Source organism: Ahaetulla prasina, chromosome 3 (assembly GCF_028640845.1).
Source record: "Ahaetulla prasina isolate Xishuangbanna chromosome 3, ASM2864084v1, whole genome shotgun sequence".
Taxonomy (NCBI): domain Eukaryota; kingdom Metazoa; phylum Chordata; class Lepidosauria; order Squamata; family Colubridae; genus Ahaetulla; species Ahaetulla prasina.
The window spans coordinates 73591407-73608062 of NC_080541.1; the positions used below are offsets into that span (position 1 = coordinate 73591407).

Below are 16656 nucleotides of genomic sequence, written 5' to 3' on the forward strand. Positions count from 1 at the left end.
CCAAATGAGTCACTGAACGTCCAGACATAGGGAGACATATAAATGAGCCCATAAAAAAAGGTGGGTGTCAGACTTTGAACTCCCACGTCAGTAATGGGCAACCCTGAATAAGATTTGCACCTCATATGGCGTCTGTCAGGATTCTGTATAAATGAGGCCTACTATCCTTCCCTCTGTGAGGTCCTATGTCAAACTCTGAGTTGTGGGCATACACCAGTCCAATGTCTGATTTTTTAAAAATATAAATGATACTTCAGTGGTTAGATGGCCTTGAGATTGATATTTGAACATAGATTTTTTAAACATTTATATTTTATTGTATTTTACTAATCTAGATGAAATGTTAATATATATTGCTAGTCCATGGTATGCCATATGCTAAATAAGTAAATAGTAAATATAGTAAACAATTGGAAACAATGAGGTTGCTTAAATATAAAGTTGGTAGGTACATGGTTTCTGTTGTGAAAGAGTCTTCTCCTGCAGAGTGATTTCTCAGCAGCCTTTCCTTTACATTGTGAAAAAATTGATCAGGATACATAACAAAGAGTGTGGCAGTTCTTTTATTCTATTATTCCACTGCTGGCTGAGGAACTCTGGGAGTTGAAGTCCACACAACTTAAAGTTGCTGAGGCTGAGAAACAATGGTCTGTTAGAGAGTGACGAATGCCAGCATAGCCAAACCAGTATAGTTAATATTTTTGGATGTCCATATTGTTTTGAACTATACTTAATCTGTGGGAATTGATAGCTGGGCAATACGGACAATATAGTTTCCTTGGCCTTTCTTTTTTAAAAAAAACTTATTTATTTATTATCACCAAAGTTAAAATATAAAAGAAAGAAAAAGAAAGGAAAAAAAATCCTAACAAACATCCAAAGCTAAGAACAAAAAGAAAAAAATCATGTGTACGAAAAAAGGAAAAAAATATCAAATACATCTAAACATTAAACATAAAAAGTCCACCCCAGTTCAATGCTGAAACATGCATCAAAAACTTAATATGTTCTTCTCCCCTTACATAACAGGTGTAAAAATAGTTATAAACTTTCTTACATCCATTTGACAAAAATGCTATATTCCCTTGGCCTTTCTGATTTCCTTCAACACTGGTAAAACTTATGGCTTCAATTAGTAAATTGATTGAAAACTGATGTCACTTGCAATTTACGAATGTGTTGCTCACAGATGTTCCCTATGGATGGATAATTATAAGTTATGGCTATCTTGTATTGACCCTGCTGTGTAAAACTGTCATTATATATGAATAGAATGGAAGGGAAGAGGAGGGGAGAGGAGAGGAGAGGATTTCTTGGCCAAGTGTGATTGGACAAACACAAAATTTGTCTATATTAGACAAATTTGTCTACATGTGTATGTGTGTGTGTATTTCCGCAGGTGTGTATATCTATATACCTATAATCTATGTATCTAATCTATGTATCATATCCATATCTAATCTAAATCCATCCATCCATCTTTCTATAAATTTCTGACATGGAACTGCTTTTTTTCTGTTTCCCCCCCTGTATTAAATAAAGCAGCATCAACGGTGACCACAGAGCGTTGCTGTTCTTTTCCGTGCAAGTATCAAATCGCCAAAGTCTCCGGTATAAAAACCACCCGACTGTTGCCTAGGTTGGTCCTTTCGGTCTCCCACGTCTGGTCTACAGACGTCCCCCCTCCCGATTCTCCTTAGCTTCCGCGGGTGGTGGTGGTGGGGATCCATCCGCAATCCCAGAAGAGAACCGAGGGGAGGGCAAACGTGGGCCTTCGGTGGCGGGGTTGGGATTGGTGGTGGTCGGCGGGACTGGCGGACATGGGTCGAAAAGCGAAGCGAGAAGGGCGCCGTCTCCCCCCCCACCCCGGTCCCCCGCGCACGCCCAGAGCCTCCTCCCTCCCATCTTCCCGGCAAACCTCAGGATCTCCCGGCCCAGAGCATCCTTCGCTACTTGGTCCCCGAGTGTCCACACCCACTCCCCCCCCCACTCCGGACCGCGCACTGAACGGCCACCCAAGTCCTGGGGCAGAGAAGCGGATGGAAGCGGCTTCGTCCCGCGGATTTCCATCGCCAGGTAAGACGGAGCAGAACTGCCCACTGCCTGCCTGCCTGTCTCCGGGACGCTACCGGGGTGCCCGGCTTTGATGAGCGCAGCAGGCGTGAACCCGGAGAAGGCAGCGGCGTCTGGGTTTGCCCCGGCCGCTTCTGCTGCAGGGTCTTGACGCGGGGCGCTTCTGGGGGGAAGATCCGAAACTGCTTTATCCCCAGTTTCCCCAATAGACACCGGTATCTGGTTTGCCGGGAGGAAATGCGACAAGTCTCGCCGATTCCAGGTAACGCCTCCCTTCCATCGGGCCAAAAAGGCTCGATTCACCTCATCTCAGGAGCTGGCGATGCTGCCTTAAGGCTTCCCCCCCTTTTTTCTCCCAGATCGATATTCCTTAAAAACATGGCAGATCTCATTTCTTTCGTAGGGGCGACAAGGCGGGGGAAAAAAAATCATACAGACCCGCCCAGGCGGCTGTCAGAAGGCCCCCCCCCACCCGCACCCTCCCACCTGACTGAAGTTGAAGAAAAACAAATATATAATTAGGTTGATTAGAAGGATGGGGGACGTTTAATTGATTTGGCGAAATGATAGACGTGGCTCTTGGTAACAGCAGGCTGGCCAATAAAAGCTGAAGGCAAAGGATAGGATGGCTTGCTTGTAGGAGCTGATTTATCATTGCATATATTGAATAGTTCACAATGTTTATGGGATGCATGGATGCAATAAGTATTCGGGACTGGTGTTCTACTTTTAAAATTAACACAAGGAGTGTTAGATTGAAATACACCCAAACGTAGCATACATATATATTTTGGACAGTTGCATAGTGTGTCAAAAACTGGCAACTCTTAAACTGATTGTCAAGATCTAAGGGTGCAATCTTCTGTGGGATGGGGGGGGGAAAGTAAATAGCTTTGAGTTAAATGGAGTTTACTCCTTGGGAACTGGAATAGAATAGCGCACACTCATTTTCGCATAGTGTTTAGCAATGTTTTTCCTCTTTTTGCACCCAGGTTTTGAGATTAGAGTAGTAAAATTCACGTGAGTAACATGTATTTCCATTTCAAAGTGCTTCTGATATGTGACAAAGGCTGCCGAGAGAGACCTCAGTCCATTTTTGTATAACCGTTTCTTGAAAACATTTAGTACCGCAGTTTATATAACTGTTGTGCAACGAGGAGGGAAAAAAGTACATTACACCAGTATAACTTGCTTAAGAAGAGATAGTTGCAGTCTGCATATTCTAGATAGAATATTTTTGATTTCAGTTCTCTTCCTTACCTCAAAGCATGTTTCATCCAAACTAATGCTATATCTCTAGGCAAAGAATGTACAGTATTAAAACCTAATCAGGACTGTAACCCTGTTATGGAGAGGTGCCAGGGTAAGCTGGAGTTTCTCTACTGGGAAGGCCATCCAGCAGGTTTTCCATTCCTGCAATAATAAAAAGTTCACTTGGCAAGAGTTCCATTTTTATTGTTTAGAGTTACGGATCAGATGTTTCTACTATTTTTAAGTCTGCTAAATTACCTTTGGTATATACTGTGCATTTATGTTTAATCATGACAGTACATGACAGTAGTTTGGGTTGTATACTTTGCTTGGGAAATATGAGGACTAAGCTGCTTCATACAAAAAGTGTTAAGTCTAAAAATCCTTGTTAGTTGTCTTTGTCAACAGAGAACTGACGAATATATCACTACAGCACTACAGTTGCCCAGTAAAGAGTTCTGTACACTATAAATTTTAAACAGTATGGTATCCATACTGTATGGTGTCCTAGAGCAGGGGTCTGCAAACTTGGCTCTTTTAAGACTTGTGGACTTCAACTCCCAGAGCTTTGCTGGCTGAGGAAGTCTGGGAGTTGAAGTCCACAAGTCTTAAAAGAGCCAAGTTTGCAGACCCCTGCTCTAGACAAAGGAAGAACAACTCTCTATTTCCAGTGCCAATTTGCCCACAGTGTCCTCTGAGGTTACTTCAAGGGATCCCCAAAAGAATATAGTCATTAAAAACCCCTTTTAAATAGCGGTAACCTTGTGTTGCAGTTGTCTCAGAAATTTCTCACAGGTAAAGTCTCTATAATCCCCTGAGTGCCGGTGACCCAATGAGACTTTTCAGATGATTTTTTTTTTATCTGCACCATCATGCAATGATAATTGTTCTCTGCTAGGATTGCTAATCTTTTTTCAAAGTAATTATATTAATTGTATTCTGTCCCTTGGTCTGCTAAAGCCATACTTCCCACTTGCGGTCTTATTTCCTTCAGCTTTTAACCAGAGGCATATATTATACACTCATGTTTTGCCTTTGTTTTAGAGCTAACCATCTGGAGCTTTGTCTGGGTGATGATTATCTCAGACCTAGTTCTTACAGCAGTTATTTTGTTGACAGAATTAGTATAAATAAGAAGCAGTGCAGAACTTACCCTTCCTAAGGACTTACCCTTCCCCCCCCCTCTCATATCAGTGTTGACTCCTTCCTACTGCCTAGATTAGTTCCTTTCTTTGCAGGGTTTTTTGGAAGTGGTTTGCATTCCTTCTTTACTCAGGCTGAAAGAAAGTGACTGGCCCAAGGTCACTCAGCTGGCTTTGTGCCTAAGGCAGGACTAGAGCTCCCACTCTCCCACTTTCTATCCTAATTCCTTAATCATTACACCTGACTGACACTGTCTTCCTAACTCTGTCTCTCTGTTTCTGTCTCTGTCTCTGTCTCTGCCTGCCTGCCTGCCTGCCCATCTATCTATCTATCTATCTATCTATCTATCTATCTATCTATCTATCTATCTATCTATCTATCTATCTATCTATCTAATCTATCTATCATCTATCCAAAAATTTCATCTTTTATAACAAATAGTTTTTACAGCTCTAATGTTTGTTTCTCATTGTACACATTTTTTCCAGAATTAATCTTTTAATTGGTTAAATTCTATTTTAGACTAGAAGTAGGGATATTGCGGGAGATTTAATTTTTTTAACCTGTTTCAAATGCTGTTGCCAATCTTGACTGTTCTTTTAAGATAAGGCATTGCTTATTAAGAAAATTAGTCTTTCCAAGTACAGAAGTTGAATGGGTTAGCAAAGAAGGAGAACTGTTTCTCTTTCATTAATGTGCTCTGCTCCTTGGGTAAAACATTTAGTCTGCTTTTTATTCATATAGCAGGTGAATAAAAATGTCATAGTTTAATAACTATTTAAATAACAATAGACCAACAACCAAGAGATAAACAATACCCCAATCAAGGAACTACCAACTCAAACAAGAAAGCTAACAGCAAACAACAGCCTAATCAAGGAATCACAAAGAACATCTTACCAATACTGACAGAGCAAGCCAAGTATATAATATGAAAATAAAGCCCACTCCCTTCTAGCACTGATGATGTTACCTGGTCTGGTAATGGAACATCAGCAAGAAAACAACCAAACATAGAAAGCATCAAGGACCCTACAGTTCAACCCTGAGCTACAAATATTCTCTATCGGTTTGATAACATTTGGGACAGGAGTAGCATTGATTTTATCTGAGCCAGTTTGTAGCTTTTACTGTAAGCTGCTATAAAAATATTACTGCATGGTAAATCCCAGAGCAAAAATTAAAGATATTAAGCTCTAAATTACATTCAAAACATTTAAAAATGGAAAAATGGTGATTGAGGAAGCTTTAATATAATGATTGTTGTGATCCCAGTTTGCCAGTCCTAATTTATAGAAAAATGGTTAATCATGGGCAGGTAACCTAGTTTTGTATTTAGATCTGTGTCTCCAAAAATATGATGCACAGAACCAATTGGGACTCTCACTCAAATGTCTCACCTGCTATCACTGCGTGGATTTCAGGAGAAGCAAGTCATCTAGAATAAGCTGCTGAAAGGGAAGGGACAAGGGAGAGAAGGGCTAAAGGCTAGCTGCAAAGTTTTAAAAGTTGCCTTTTTTTGAAAAAAATCATTGCTTTTCTGCTTGGGCATCAGAGGAAGTTTCTTTTGCAACTGTTAAAAGAATAGAATAGAATTAGAGAGCATTTCACCGAGGCAGCCTTCGTCGGCGCCATCTTAAAAAGAGGAAGTTGGGGGGGGGGGAAAGGAGGAAGTTAGAAGCACTAAAAACTCATTTAATGTAGGTATCATGGTCTTTGGAGAATGCCCTTTTGGATAATTTACCTGATTAAAATTATTTTGAGCAGATGATGGATAAACCGCAACATATTATATTCAGTGCAGATACTTGTGAAAGAGTTACAGTCAAGAGATATTCATACTTTTTAAATTAGTATTTATAGTATATTATTACTTGTGAAAGGTTGTTGTCACCTATAGAACTCTTCTATGGTTTTATAGAAAGACAGGCTCAAATTATTGTCCTTTCCTCATTTTTTTTTACTTTCTGCAACTACAATTGTCCCTACTTCTGTAACCAGAGGGTAATAAATATACTTCTGTCTTCTTCTTGTTTAACTTTTCAACTAATGTCCATGGCTTTCTTTTAACTCCTTTTTTATTTTTTTGCTAGCACTGCAGATTCCCCCTCTTGAAATCAGGCTGTGTAAGATAAGATTGTAGAATTTCCATTCTGCAATCTGACCAGGATTTGGTACTTCCACCTTATGAAAGGATGTTTCTTCTGTCAGGTCTGAGAATCTTCTGTTTACTCTTGGTGGTTTTAATAGGTAAGCCTTCACTCCTACTATTCCTGTTGTTAAGGTAACGAAGGTTAATTCCTTCTGAAATCGTATGAGAAAAGTAAGGATGTACTTAGCTAAAATTACCCACTGTGCATAGAAGCTGGCAAAGCTGTTAGCAGAGGTAGTGCTGTATCAAACCTTTCCATCTTTCCATTCTGACTTCCCACTTTCTGCTTCCATGTAGCCTAGACATCTGTAAATAACAGTGGATGTTCAAAATAATAAGAACAGAGATACTGCAGGTCCTTGAGTAGGTATTTGTCACAGAAGCAGCCCTGAATAGAACACTCCTTTCTCAGAAGTAGCAGGCAGGTTTCGCATGGAGAAAATTGCTGCTGCTCAACAAACAAGAGAATCTTTTTTTGATGACTCAGCAAGTGGCTTTGTTATTCAGTTTAGCTAAAGGTCCTACTCTAGATTTCTGCGGCAACTTAAAAATATATGAAATTTGATTAAAAAAAATAATCCTAGAGGGAGTTGAATTTCTGTTCTTTGGGTTTTAATTAGAGATAAGTGTAATTTGCTAAGCCAGAGCTGAATGTTCTGCTAGTTTTATTTTATAGCTCTCTTGAATTGGTTTTGGTCTCTCTCTACATTTCCTAATTCTTGTATTTCCAAAGGTAAAAGAGAAAGGGAAGGAAATAATGACAGAACCATTGAAAAAGATGCTATCGGAGGCTGTGATAGACCTTGTCAGCTTCAAATAGTTAATCATGTAAATATTTCAAATAGCAATAATTGTAAAAAGAGCCATGAAGAAGTTAAAGGGACATTCACTGAGTTACATTATAGTTCCATGTTTCCCCCAAAATAAGACCCAACTGGAAAATAAGACCTAATGTGTCTTTTGGAGTAAAAATTAATATAAGACCTGGTCTTATTTTTGGAGAAACACAGTATATAAAATGTAAATCAGAAATGATAAATGCCCCCCACAAAAAAATTTAGGCTTTACTTATACCAAAATCTATTTTTCAGGGTGTTCCTGCCAGCAGTGCACAGAAGGCATCAAGTACACAGACGCAATACTTCCCAATTTAGAAAAAACTAAAATTATGCGGGTCCCACGAGCTGCATCCATGTCAGATTGCCTCGCAGCCTGTTGTGATCTTTCGGATTGCGACTTGGCCTGGATGTTTGAGCGGCATTGCTACGTGGTCAGTTGCCAACCTAAAGGAAATTGTGAGCCCAAGAAAATGGAGAAGGTGAAGTCTTATCTGACCTTCGTGGTCAGAGCTCCCCAGAGACCAGCCACCTTGCTAGGATATGGGCAGGTGCCATCCAATGTGATCCGCTCCATGGCATTGGCAAGTGACCCCTCTGAGGAAATTGGTAGCCTAAAGGAACTCTCCTTCCTCAGCAAAGAGCACGGTCTTGAGGACTATGCCAATGAATATGGTGAGATGGATCAGAATCCTTTTCAACTTGGCCTCAAGCCTGAGGAGAAGGAGGCCATTAACTATGCAGATTGGGGATCCGTGGTGACCACTGAAAATGGCTTCAATTCTTCAGGGCTCAGTAATGGAGATAAACAGGAAGAGGTGCCTCAAAATGAAGAGGTTCATTTGGAAAGCCATTCAAATGTAAATACATCTGAAAGTATTCCTACCACTGAACAGCCTGAAAAGTTGACAGATGTTTTCGGCTTGCTGGATAAATCTGCAAATGATTTTGATGTTCATCCAATTAAAAATGAAGTAAACAGAAGCTGGGAAGAGGAGGTATGTGTTTACACACATACACAATTATTTGCCATTGTCATTGGTGCATCTTAAGTCTTATATACTTTGATGGAAGGTATTCACAATTAGTGTGAATATGTACATATTCCCATTGGTTTGCATCACAAAGGTATCTAAATCAGTAATTTTGACAGTGACCAACAAGATGCTGTTATAAGGTGAACAAGCACACAAAAGACTGAACTTGGAACTGTAACAGTCTTCCCTGCCATCTCTCTCTAACTTAGGCCAAGAGAACGATAGTAGTTGGTATATAAAATATACTACAAAATAATTAATGCTGGATCCCCTAGCCAGTTTGGAAGGCTGTCATACATCGTGACAAATAGCCCTTGGCAGACATAACCTTTATTAATTCAATTGTCACATTAACTATATCTTGTGGCAGAAAATTCCATAAACTTCTTGTTCCATAAAATTCCATACTTTCATACAGCATGGCATGAGAAGAAGTATTTCCTTTTGTCTGTCTTCACACTTTATCTTTTGGGATGTCGCATGTGTCCCAATGACCAGGGCTGAGTGAGTATTGCAAGTTCTTTGCAATATTATTTGATGCTAGTCGGCAGCCAGAGGACCACAAATTCCCCACCCAAATGGATAATTTTAAATAGCAGCAAATTCATTCTTTCATTCTTGACAAAATTCTGAGCAGGCAAAAAAAAAAAAAGGCAAAGCAGATTTCTTTAAACATCCTTTTATGAGTGAAGCAGTAAGTGTGCACATGTGATAGGAAAAAGATCCAGTCGCTTCCTGGCTGTATACTGAAGCTCCCTGCCACGTAGATACATTAAGCTAAATGAAGCCAATGTAATTTGATTGCTCTGTTAAGAGGCTGCATTAAAACAAAAAGAAATTTTGTTAGAGAGCTATGGTGGCACAGTGGTTAGAATGCAGTATTGCAGGCTAATTCTGCTGACTGCCAGCAGTTTGATCCTGACCAGCTCAAGGTTGACTCAGCTTTCCATCTTTCTGAGGTCGGTAAAATGAGGACCCAGATTATTGGGGGCAATATGCTGACTCTGTAAACCGCTTAGAGAGGGCTGCAAAGCACTGTGAAGCAGTACTTAAATGTTATTGCTATTGATAAATCACTGGAACTGCTGCTTGGATCTTCAGTTTTTGCTAATTACTAAAACAAGAATGAAAAGAGAAGGGATAAATCTGTGTATATAAGAGTGTTATCCAAATTAAAAACAATGGAAATGGGTTAGAAAGTATTGCCTCTTCAAAGGAAATATGCAAACCTTAATTCATTTATTTTATCACATTCTCTTGGGACCATTTAAAATATGGGGATTATTATTTTGACTAATACAAATGACTTAAAGAACCTCTGTATTTATAAGTGAAGCATAACTCTTGATAAGCAAAGCATAATTCTTTGAAAATAGATTAGCAGTTCTTATATATAAGAGGATTCAGAGAAGATAAAATTTAATTTTTGCTTCCAAATCTAAGTTCATTTCAGAGGAATAAACAAGTGAATTCTAGCTTGGCCACAGCAGTCAACTAAAGTTTAAAGATATTTGATGCTTCATTGTGGCTATTTTTTCTGATGGAAAGAGTCCAGTCGGAGCCATCCAGATGTGCCATAAATAGGAACAACCAGAAATCTCTTGAGTCCAGGCATATGATGATGATGATGCAGTGATATTACAGAAGAAATGAGAGTGTTTCCACTCAGGTTTTAATTCTCTGATATTATATGCCAATTCCGTGCATGGATTTGCTCCCAGATTTGGGAGCGAAAAGTCTTTGGAAGCTCCAGTAGCGTGAAAAAGAAACTTGCAATATTATTTAAGTTGAATTGCATAATTATAATAAGGACAAAAAAAATAGCATTAGAAAATAAATATGTTCTGCTAAGATCTGCAGTAAATGCGGCTTTAATAGCTGCCATATCTTCTCTTTTGTGGAATATAGCAGATGAAAGAAAATTTTAAAAGGGTGTTCTTAACAAACTTAACCAAGTAAAAAAAAGTAATTCTGTGGTGTTTTCTTTTTTGGAAGGATGTCATTAACACTACACTGGGATAAAATTGCTTATTGTATGTAAATCTAAGCCTTTTTCAGTAATGGGGTTTTAGCCTAATGTAATAAGGCAATCGGTTTTTGCAGTCTTTGATGGTTTAATTCAGGGGTAGTCAACCTTTTTATACCTACCACCCACTTTTGTATCTCTGTTAGTAGTAAAATTTTCTAACTGCCCACCGGTTCCACAGTAATGTGCCGTGTATCGTCATCTGCGCATGCCTATCGCACATTGTGGATTGGGTTTGGGGGGGATGCCGGCTACCAGCTCTGCTTGTCTGTTACAGCTGGGTGGTGTGGGGGGAGATGCGCGAGCTATTCTGGGACGAGGCTTTTTTGTTTGCAGTCACACTATAGCGCCATTTAGTTTCACTTATGTAACATGAACTAAACTTATGCGCAGGTGCTACAAATAGTATATTTTCAGAAATTTAAATTGTCACGAGGAATTTTATGAAAACCTAATGAAAATGTTTTTAAATAATGCTATGAGAATTTTTTAAAAAGTCAATTAAATTAAAAAAAAGGAAAGCGCTTCAGTATCGGACAAAACCCTTACCACCCGCCATGAAAGCTGGAACGCCCACTAGTGGGCGGTAGGGACCAGGTTGACTACCACTGGTTTAATTGTTGTGATGTAACTGTTAACTTTTTAGGTTTGAGTTAACCACACTAAGGGTACTTTATCATAGTTGAACAATTCATATAATGGTGCTTTGTTTACACATTCTATTTGCATGTAGTTTTTTTTTGAGAGCAGCTCATATGAAGAAGATATAGTAGTACTATGTCCATCTCATATGTAAGCATGTTATCAGATCAAAGGCATTTTTAATATTCTGTATTATTCATATAATTGACAAAACAAGACCCATATATATTTTCCTGTGGCTCTTTTTTTCTTTGTTTTTTCTTACTCAGATGGAGTTTTTTTCTTTAGAGTTTGCAGGCATATTGCACATTGCCAGGGATGTCACTCTGTTTCAGTCCAAGTTTCGAAGCATCCTAGAAAACTGCTTGGACAAATGCATAATTTGTGCAATTCTTGGGAATTTGGGAACATATAGTATTTTTCCAGACTTTGCTGATAATGTTGCTGATTCTAGCTAGACTAAAATTTTGAATCTAGATCTTCCAATACATTCTTATTTTTCAACGTTGTATAACAGAATGTGAAAAAAAATTACAATAATGATATATTCCTGCAATTTGTCTTGTAGGTTGTAACACCTCCCCATAATCCTCCGTCTTCAGGAATTCTGGAATTTCTCTCCACTATCCCAGCACAAACTGAAGTGTCAAACCCAGATAATTTCATACAAACTAAACCCACAACATTTCCCACTAGTGCTCATAGCACTGCATGTTGTGCTACAGGTGAAGTTACATTTTCCACAACGATCCCCAAAACAGGTAACATGGTTTCCTTATGACTGAGATTTTGATCATATTCATAATCCAGATCTCTTCATTTGTTGAGATAGTCTTCAAATTATGGTTGAAGCCTTTCCTGATTTAAGACAGTGATGTTAGAAAAATGTATCTTGCTTGAGTTGCCAAAAACTAAGATTTTCCCAGAGGTTTTTCTCCAGATATCGCTGCTGTTGAAGCAGATGGTTACCATGGAGAAGCCAGCATTGTGTAAGTCTTTTCTCTGAGAAGCTTTTGCTATTGAGACACCTGAGATGACTTTAATAGGCCAAAATCTAGTTTTACTATGGATAGCCATTCCATTTTTCTTGTTGGCTCTTGTTATATTTTAATGGAAATTATTTCTAAATAATTAAAAAAGATAAAAGGATTGGCTTCAAGCAAGCAGACAGAAATCTTGGTTTAAACATTCAGCCAAATGAGATAGTCTGTGTTCTTTTGTTTGTTTGTTTGTCTGACTCTGAATTTGTACTGTTTATTTATTTAATGTCTCCCCATATTTTTGTTTTTTTAAAATTAAAATTAGTCCATAAAGAAGGGATGTAATCTATTCTGCTTTTATTGGTTTGCTTTATTCTGTTTCCAGGAGATGTGTGTTTTCTTGCTGCTGTTGCTGGGGTGGATGGGAATATTTTAAAAACACTTTTTCAGAGGGCTGGAGGCTAAAACATATGAAGCGGGGTTGCAGGAATTGGATATGTCTAGTCTAGTGAAAAGAAGGATTTGGAGTGATGTGATAGTAGGGGTTCCAATATTTGAATGGCTGTCACAAAGAACAGTGGGGTCAACCTGTTTTCCAAAGCACCAGAAGGTGAGACAAGAAGCAATGGTTGGAAACTACTCAAGGAGAGAAGCAACCTAGAACTAAGGAGAAATTTCCTAACAGTGAGAACAATTAGCTAGTGGAACAGCTTACCTTCAGAAGGTGGGGTGCTTCGTCATTGGAGGCTTTTAAGAAGAGACTGGACAGCCACTTGACTGGAATGATATAGAGTCTCCCTGATATACAATCCCCTTGAGCAGGGGATTGTACTAGAAGACCTCCAAGGTTCATTCTCATTCTGTTATTCTGTTAAATTTATTACCTGCTTGTATTCTGAAATGATACCTCCACAGTTTTCCACAGAGTTCCTACTCAGTTCTGCCCCATAAGGTAATAAGTCTACAGAAATTGAGAGAAATTGGAATTATCATCATGAGCCACAGTGACGCAGTAGTTAGAGTGCAGTACTGCAGACTACTTCTGCTGACTGCCGGCTACCTGCAATTTGGCAGTTCAAATCTCACCAGGCTCAAGGTTGACTCAGCCTTCCATCCTTCTGAGGTGGGTAAAATGAGGACCCAAATTGTTGGGGACAATTTGCTGACTCTGTAAATCACTTAGAGAGGGCTGTAAAGCACTGTAAAGCGGTATATAAGTCTAAGTGCGATTGCTAGCCATAAACAGCCTAAACCAGACATCAGGCATAGAAAATTGCTCTCCAAAACAGAGCCTTCAGCCCCTCCTTTAAATTATCTCCTTTAAGAGTTTTAAAATTTCATTATCTTATGTGTACAAGTTGTTGGGAAGTATACTGGCCATTAAATAAAATGGTACAGGACTTTACCTAAATCCTAACATAGAGCTCGTAGAATTGTTTCGTGGCTAATAACTTTTGATGACATTATGCAAGCCTGATTTAAACAGAAGAGAAACATTAACAGTTAAATTCAAAGCATGAATGGCAGTGACCAGCCATTCTTCCTGTCTTGAAAGAAAATGACAGTATGTCAGAATAACCTAGACATCTAGGTGACTCAAAATCAAATCGTATCACTTACATAGAATACCAAATCAAATCAAATATCTTTATTAGGGTCTGTGACCAGCCTTTGCATTAAAAGAGTAGAAACAAAAACATTCTTTTAGGGAATGGAAAAAAATAATAATGAGACCATAAAACAGCATATCTAATTAAAAATTTTATGCAGTTGTGTAACTTGGTGAAAATATATATGCCCACCTAGGGTTAGCATCCCTTAAAAAATAATAAATATAAAATGTATCTGCATTGCTGTCATATTTGGAAATGATTGTGGCAATGAGAGCACATCTTAAGGCAGAGGTCCCCAACTCCCAGTCCATGGACCGGCACCGGGCTGCGGCATGCTAGCAACCGGGCTGTGCAAACAAGCAAAGCCTCATCTGCGGGATGCAGGCAGCATGCAAAACCATGCCCCCTCTGGTCCATGAAAAAACTTTTCTCCATGGTACTGGTCCTTGGTGTCCAAAATGTTGGGGGTCACTATCTTATGGCATCATAGAAAGAGTACCATAGAAATGGACGTGGGCAAGAGTTTCTTCTTCCCTCGAACCACAAGGGCAAAGTCTCTGTGAATAACAGAGTCTCTGTGATTACCCTGTTTCCCTGAAAATAAGATATCCTCTGCTAATAAGCCCAATCAGGCTTTTGAGTGCATGCACTAAAATAAGCCCCCTCCAAAAATAAGCCCTCCCCGAAAATATTTAAATGCATGCGCAGCCGGTCCCTAACATTTCTTTTGGTTATGGTTAGGGAGACAGAGCTGGAAATCAGGTAAGATGGAAAGAGGAGCCCCGTCTTGCTCAACATGCCCCAGAATAATAAGACCTCCCTGAAAATAAGGCCAAGTGCTTATTTCGGGGTTCAAAAAAAATATAAGACACGGTCTTATTTTTGGGGAAACATGGTATATCCAGACGATGTCTCTTGGTGTAGAAGTTCTGCTTGTGCAACCCAGAGTTGCGTGAGATATACAACTGCTGGAATGGATATCCCTAAAATTACTTAGCTTGCAGTTTTTATTATTATTTTATTCTCAAGGTGGTGTCTTTATATGATCTGGGTCTATAGTTCCTAGAATTCCAAGACAGCAGTCAGGAGATACCATGTGGCATCCTTGGAGCTCTCTGGTTTGGTGGTTTTCTTGCAGATGTTTCATTACTAAACTAGGTCTGGCAAGAATGTCTTGCATGGTATAAGTTGTAGGACAAGGGGAGAGTTACAATTCCTCTACCCTATGACTGGAGCTTGCATAATAGCAGGCATAATTATTTGTGCTACATTTTCCTTTCTTGTTTAGAATCAGACTATATTTACGAATGGAGCTTGATCAGTTACCCTGACAGCTACGATGGTGAAATGAAGGATAAGCACACACCAACTCTAAAACTTTCTCAAGTGAGTAGGCCCTTGCCCACTCAAACTTGTATAAAATACTGGAAGTGTTTACATTTTCTGATACGTGTAATCCACCCCGAATGGTTTTTAAGGGTTCCCCCCCTCTAAAAACAATCATATTTGCCACTTGAAAAAGAATCTCAGTTGATAAAATAGCTACTCATATAGGATTCCTGATTGATGGTTGGGAGTGCCAACACAACCAACCTGGGCTTCCAATCATATGGAACCATGATGTATGAGATGTACAACTAGCTGGAAATCATTTCTCTCACTTTAGAGAAGAAATTAATGTGTGGTGATGAGCATCCATCCTGATATTTTTCGGATTCTAAATGTACAAAACAATAACATAAGAAGAGTCCTGCTGAATCAGGCCATTAAGTTCAGCATTCATTGCCCCGGATCTACTAAAATATAGTAATTGTTAAGTTGGGAAAAACCAAGAGTTTTCTTAATTAGTTGTATGCTTTTTTAATGGAAGTTTTATTAAGTTTTATTATGGCATAAAATACAATGAAAACAAAGATTAAAAAACAGGGGAAGTGTAGTATTAAAAAAAAGAAGAGAAAAAGTGTTGATTCTGATTCTTTTCAACACAATAAAATAAAATGTGTCATAAATAACACATTTATGACCTCAGCTTTTTATATTACCTATCATTATTATAAGCCAGCTCCATAAGTACACAATTATTATATATTCAAATTAAATTCTAAATTTCTTTTCTTTTGTAATTCAAGCATGGAAAACCAGAAAGCAATATCCCAAAAGAAACAAGGTCAAATAAAATCTCTTTGTAAAAACAGTTTACATTGACATCTTAAACAAATCCATTTCCCCTCCTGTTGTGGTTAAATCATACCTAGTTCTATTTACACTTATTAATCTTTCTAAACTATCATCATCTGTATTAACAAAAATCTACTGCTGTATGGAGGACCTTATGGGATGATTCTTGGACTCACCCTAACCCAGGAAAACCATGCAAATGTAGGGAATTCATTTCCCTGTTTGTAAATTGAAAAAGTTTTGTTTTAGAAAGAGCTTCTCAGACTGCTCAATCAGCCATATTTACCGGGAAGCCAACTTCAGTTAGCTTTCTATTTATGATTATGACAAGCCAATTGTCTTAGTGGACCTTACATTAAGAAGGTGAAAATCTGTCATATCAAAAATACTTCTAGATCGTGGCATGGTTTTGGTAGGTTTGTAAACAGATTACATTTTTCTTCTAAATATGGCTTTGGTAAGACAGTGCCTATACTTTCTTAAACTGTTTTCTTCCTAAATAATTTGCTGACCAGTCTGGGTAATATTCCTGGTCTAAAGCAGTCTTCTCCATCAATACTGATTGGGGATTGTGACATCCTCCACACTTCTGAAACAATTGGGCAAGCAAGGTTGTGCTAGGCCAGGGGTTGGCAACCTTAAACACTCAGAGAGCCATTTGGATCTCTTTCCCCACAGAAAAGAAAACACCAGGAGCCACAAACCCTTTCTGTGCCTGACTATTT

General features: G+C 38.7%; 1 protein-coding gene across 1 annotated transcript in view; it reads left to right on the forward strand.

Annotated features, from left to right (window-relative positions):
- The first annotated feature begins 2636 nt into the window (after positions 1-2636).
- Positions 2637-16656, forward strand: part of KIAA0319 (KIAA0319 ortholog) — a 35508-nt gene continuing 21488 nt past the window's right edge. The window contains exons 1-4 of the mRNA XM_058176594.1: positions 2637-2655; positions 7711-8453; positions 11729-11921; positions 15042-15139. Coding sequence (XP_058032577.1) covers positions 2637-2655; positions 7711-8453; positions 11729-11921; positions 15042-15139 — 1053 coding nt within the window. The remainder of the gene's footprint in view (positions 2656-7710; positions 8454-11728; positions 11922-15041; positions 15140-16656) is intronic.